The sequence below is a fragment of the Cynara cardunculus genome (assembly GCF_001531365.2).
Source record: "Cynara cardunculus var. scolymus isolate 2C chromosome LG 16, CcrdV1, whole genome shotgun sequence".
Taxonomy (NCBI): Eukaryota; Viridiplantae; Streptophyta; class Magnoliopsida; order Asterales; family Asteraceae; genus Cynara; species Cynara cardunculus.
Window position 1 is genome coordinate 7,489,409 of NC_037543.1, and position 6,143 is coordinate 7,495,551.

General features: G+C 29.8%; 1 protein-coding gene across 1 annotated transcript in view; it reads right to left on the reverse strand.

Moving 5' to 3' along the window:
- Positions 1–1,404: 1,404 nt before the first annotated feature.
- Positions 1,405–6,143, reverse strand: part of LOC112529467 (uncharacterized protein At4g15970-like) — a 15,127-nt gene continuing 10,388 nt past the window's right edge. The window contains exons 2-4 of the mRNA XM_025140765.1: positions 3,527–3,892; positions 1,819–2,306; positions 1,405–1,626 (exon numbers count right to left, since the gene is read on the reverse strand). Of these exons, the coding sequence (XP_024996533.1) occupies positions 1,566–1,626; positions 1,819–2,306; positions 3,527–3,892 (915 nt within the window). The 3' untranslated portion in view covers positions 1,405–1,565. The remainder of the gene's footprint in view (positions 1,627–1,818; positions 2,307–3,526; positions 3,893–6,143) is intronic.

Here is a 6,143-nt window from a genome sequence, read left to right on the forward strand (position 1 = left end):
AATTAAGTTATCGTAGCTCTAATACGTTATGTGTGTCGTTAAATTTTGCATGATTTTCTTGAAATTTGACCATTATTTGCACGTTTAAAAAGGGTTGACGTCTAGGTTACTGAGGCGTGGAAAGGACATATGTATTTCTACGTGATTGTTTTTTTCGGTCGTGGCGCTTGCTTGTTTTACAATCTGAGGGTATTTCGTTCAAGATCCTGCTACAATTGTTGTTCAATCATTGTCGGCTTAATTATATGACATTCTGACAGGTGTTTTCCTTAAAATTCATGACCTTCTGACACGTTCGAATATGTTAGCGTTTAACAAAATTATGCCACATTTATATACAAGAATGTCAAAAAACACTGTCATAAATTCATAGATTTAAAAAACACTTGCCATGTGATCTTTTAGCTAAATAACCATTTTCAAGTTGCTTGTTCGAGATCGTCTTTGATTGGTATAATTTTCAAAAATAAGAGCCATAATTCGGGGCAACATAGACCAAAGGATGAAGATGACGACTATGCACAATAGTCGGGCTTCCAATACCGTACTTAGTAAACAAAACAAAAAACGGGCTTTTTAGGGTTATTTTTTGTAAAAATAAAAATCACAGCCCGATCAGCCTTTTAGGCCTGAAATGGGCTTCGAGGTTGCTAAGCCCGAGCACCGGGCTTTTTCTGCACATCTTTAGTTCATCATGTCGATATATCAAGAACCAAAAATCCAAAATAATGAAAACAAAAAAGGGACATCAAATCAAGTATAACTAGTTGTGTCTTATCTGGTTCGGTTGTTCGATTTCAGAGTGGTCTTACCCATGTGGGTATGTGGCTATATTCCTTTTTGTATAGGTTTCGAGTTCTGAGTTTCATATTTGGATTAGTTAATGAATCATAAAGACCATATCAATGGAGAAAGATATCGTTTTGTGGTATCCTCCGGAAAAAAGACTTGATCAATATAAAAGGCTTATCAATCAAAATTTATCTTTTTACCAAATGTTGGTGATTTTTGTGTCATTAAACATTTTGGTATAATTGTGATTTACTTGAGATCGATTAAGGTGATGACAAACATACGTAAGTTAGGTGGTGCGGAGTGCATACTTACAAATGTTACCCCTATCACCTTAGATAGTCATAAAGCTGAGGTCAAAGGGGTTGTGCCCCTTGCTGGTCCTAAGGCAGCTCCTGTGGCGGGGTTCCATGAGCCTTCAATATTGATTATTTTCGATATTGTTAAACCAAACCACACGAGTCTAGTACGATGTTCTAGCCAAAGGTAGCGTTATACACAAATATGGTATTTACCACTACGAGTGTTGGAACTTCTTTTTGAAGTATATACAACAAATGAATTTACGCACCCTCCTCTACTAATAAACCAGATAGATACCGGTAGGCAAAAGTTTGAAGTCTAAAGAATTTCATTTTCACGTTTTATATCAACAGTTTCTTGATTATACCATCTTATATACAGTTCCTGAAATATAAAACAAAACTTAATGTTTTGGATATGCTTGCATCCAAAATCTTGACGTTATCGTCAACATTTTATGAGATCCGTCATCAACTCATCCTTCCACGACCATCTTTCTTTGTCGGGGCACGAGGACGATGGAATGAACCCCTGTTACAATAATATGTATATACATGAAAAGCTAATAGGATGCTTTCAAAAATCAAAAGTGGCTTATAAGGTTGATAAGACTGTTACTTTTTATATTATATTAGATTGTCCAACTTTGTCGACAGAGACTTATATTTAATTAGGTCGTCTAACTTAAATGTGGTGAAATGAGTCGAAAAAGTTGGAAAATACCTGCAAAGCTGAGGAACCGTCCACGAAACTGGAGACTCGTGCATCGTTCTTTGATTCACGAGCGATCGTGTATACTTGCGCCAATCACCGAGCATGATTCCAAGATCATGAACCTTGTTATCCAAACCAACACAACAATTGGCATGCATTGTGCAGACCTTGTTTAGATCTTTGCTTGGCTGACAAAACCCGCCAAAATAACCAGTATCGAGAAACACGATCCGTAATCCGACGTTTTTTATGAAGGGATTGAACTTGATCTTGTTGAATACATCTTGATCATGAAGACCTGGATAAGTCAACCTTGAATTGTACCAAAATCTGTAAAATCGAACGGTCTTCTTGTTCGATTTCACGTAGTTAAAACCTCCATTTGGTAGGTTTCTTAGGTCATATGGGTTTCCTTTAAAATAATCACAAGCAATTTGGAAATCTGCATCTTTATCAAACTGTGGAAATGGATCTCTAAACCACATTATGTCTGCATCCTGTGTAGAGAAAAGGGTCAACCAACTGTCATTTTTGGTCATTTTATATAGGGAAAATTGTACCAAAATGAAACCAACTTTCACCTAATTCTTATTTTGGGGAACCAACTTTCAAAATAGTCATTTTGGGGAATTAACTTGCACCTGATTCCTATTTTGGGGAACCAACTTTCAAAATCGTCATTTTTGTGAACCAACTTGCACCTGATTCCAATTTTAGGAAACTAACTTGCAAAATAATTATACAAAAATAATTAAAATTCGTTTTTTTTCCAAAAATTAATGCAATAAGATCTATTTTTTATTTCAAATCTTTTTTTTAATTCAAATATCAAATTGAACAATTAAAAAAAAATCAAATTACAACAATAAAAATTATTTTTTACTAATGCAAAAAAAATCAAGTTAATAGAAAAAATATTAATGCAATAAAAAATAAATATTAAATATCACTTTCAAGATTTTGATGTCTAACCAATCCGTATCAATTAATTTTTTTCTATTAAATTGATTTTTTTTTGCATTAGTAAAAAACAATTTTTATTGTGGTAATTTGGAATTTATTTTTAAAATGTTCAATTTGATATCTGAATTAAAAAAAACGAGATTTAAAATGAAAAATAGATTTTATTGCATAAATTTTTGGAAAAAAAACGAATTTTAGTTATTTTTCTATAATTATTTTGAAATTTGGTTTCCCAAAATGACGATTTTGAAAGTTGGTTCCCTAAAATAGGAATCAGGTGCAAGTTGGTTCTCCAAAATTACGATTTTGAAAGTTGGTTCCCCAAAATAAGAATTAGATGAAAGTTGGTTCCATTTTGGTGCGATTTTCCCTTTTACATTTATAGACAAAATTTGACAAACACTAAAAAACAACTTATCAGCTTATTGCTTTTTGGTACCGCTATAAGCTAATCCAAAAACTTTTTACAAAACTCCGGTTTGATACCACATAAGTTAATAAGCACTTTTATCAAAAAAACATAAGTTGTTTCTAAATAAGCAATCCCAAACACCCCTAAATGTCATAATAGACTGTTTTATATGACTTATATATGTGTATATGATCAAACAATTGTTCATGTGTTAAAGTAGTGTGTAAAATTATCAAAAAATATAAAAGATTCATTCAAAGCGGGAAAACTAGGGTTTTGACGTAGAAAGTGAACCTAGTGATAATCAAAATGAACAAAAAGTAAAGAGAAAGTGGTTCGTACCGTGAACACGAAGCTATATCCTAAATCAAGAACCGTGCGTAGAAAATCGATTCTTCTCCACATCATCTTCAAATAATCAACTGCCATAAAATATGCCTCCCCTGAAAAGTCCATACCGTTGGTGCTAAGATTGTAACAATGCGGATGTAACTTCAGGCAACGAGCATATGCTTTTTGGTCTAAAGTTATGACGACCAAGTGTTTCAAAAACTTCTTTGTTTGATTACCAATTCGAAAACTTTCCAAAAGAAGATCGAACATAGAGTTTGGTTCAGCCCATGCGTCGTTCAGTGTCGTAAGTATAACTGTATTATTATCCATTGTTGCGTTTTCTAGTATGCTTTTCAACTCACCAAGATTGATGCCCTATTAAACACGGTTTAAAAAGATAAATCTACATTGTATAACAAAAGAAATACGAAAGAATAATCAGATACTACATATAAAATTTCAGTACACCGTAATTCTTAATGTATTATTTGTTTCATTTGAAATTTGGGAGTTTTTAAGAGTTTGCCTAATTATTTTATTATACCAACTTTCTCCTTTTTGGATTTTAGTGTCATCTATATTATGTCAGAAATAGTTTCAGTTATCTTGAAAATTTTAAGAGGTTCATTTTATAAAGTTAAAGGGTTGTTTGTTTAACTTTTAATAGTTCCATTAAGAGGCAATATCTGAAAATCCTTGAGAAGGTGAATCTTATTTGACAAAAAAAAAGTTTGTCTCTTATGGTTTTAAAACTCTTTGAATGATTTTGTATATTGGGTCTCCCTTAACCATTCAGCGCTCTAATTCAATTGTAAACAATTATATTTCATTTTACACTATATCATGAGAGTCTCTTAATCATTCCGACCATTTAATTATTTTGTACCAAACCATTCAGCAATGGTCATACAGCCTCTAAATGTATAAACTTAAAAGCTAGGGTAATCCTCCTTAAATGTTAAAAATCAAATATTTTTATTTTTTAAATTATACTATATACCCTTAAATTAGTTATGTAGTTTACTTTTTATCTCTTACTTTTTTAATTTTCATATTACAGCTTTATCATATTAACATAAATAATCGTATATGAATTAAAATACATTTAAAAAATAAATTTATTTTTTATAAATTATATCATTATAATCGTCTCGTCAATACCTTCAAAATGAGTCTAATATCGAATATTTTTTTTATTTAATCTTACCATAAAATAAAATAAAAACATACGATAAAATATATACGCTATATACTTTTTTTTGAAATATATAATATTTATATACGGCAAATGCAACAAATAAACTCACACACCCTCTTCACCTATGGTGAGGTTTGAACCCTTGACCTCTTAGAAGGCCAAGGGCTACGATACCGCTAGGCCAAAGGCCCTTTGGTTACGCTATATACTTACTGTATTAAAAAGGAGTTGTAGTTATCTTGAAAATTTTAAGAGGTATATCTTGTAATACCGAATGTACAAACAAGATAGTACAGAAAAAGATTAAATTATGTTTTTAGCTCCTATGGTTTGTTGAAATTTTTTATTTTTGCTTTTATGGTTTTGAAATTACGATTTCCATCCTTATGATTTATAATTCATCACCTTTTTCGTCCTTATGATTTAAAATTTATTACTTATTTTCGTCTATATGCTTTACAATTCATTTCTATTTTTAGTTCTTCATATTTAAAGGTATGTTTTGATCTCATTGATGAAAATATAAATGAATTGCAAACCATAGAAATGAAAACTAAAATTTTAAAATCACAGGGACAAAATTTGCAAATTTTATAGGGACGAAAAATGTAATTTACTCAAAGAAAATTTAATATAATATCTTAATTAACAGAATTTTAAATTGATTATTATATACTAAAAGGGTATTCACATAATGAAGTAAAATACATCTCGATTTTAATGTTTCTTTTTATTTTTAATGTCTCGGTCGATGTTATAATACAGTTTTATGTGATTTTAATAAAGAGATAATGTTTTTATTTTTGAATAAAATAAAATATGAAGTATCATAAAAATTTGAAAATAATGTATTGATATTAGAGCAAACTAACTATTTAAAATTTCTCATTTTTGTGTAATTTCTTTTATTCATTTTTTTATTATAATTTAATTTATCTATACTATCTTATAAAGCATTTGACTAAAACTCTTAAAAACTCTTAAAACTCTTAAAAACTCTTAAAAACTCTTAAAACTCTTAAAAACTCTTAAACCCGTTCATCCCTTAACGATTTCATCTCTATCCAATTTCATCATATATCTGAATTCGTGCAACTAACTGCAGATAAACACAATCAAATACAGGATAAACATCTCATTTTAAATATAAAAAATCTAAAATATAATTAGTATAATCATTAAATTCTAACAGAATACTTAATTATTATCTTTATAAAATTTATAATATTAAACCAAAAATAAATTATTTTATTATTAAACTTAAATTATCTATACCATCTTATAAAGCATTTGGCTAAAACTCTTAAAAACTTTTAAAACTCTTAAAAACTCTTAAACTCGTTCATCTCTAAACGATTTCATCATTATCCGATTTCATCCCATATCTGAATTCGTGTAACTAACTGCAGATAAACACAATCAAATACA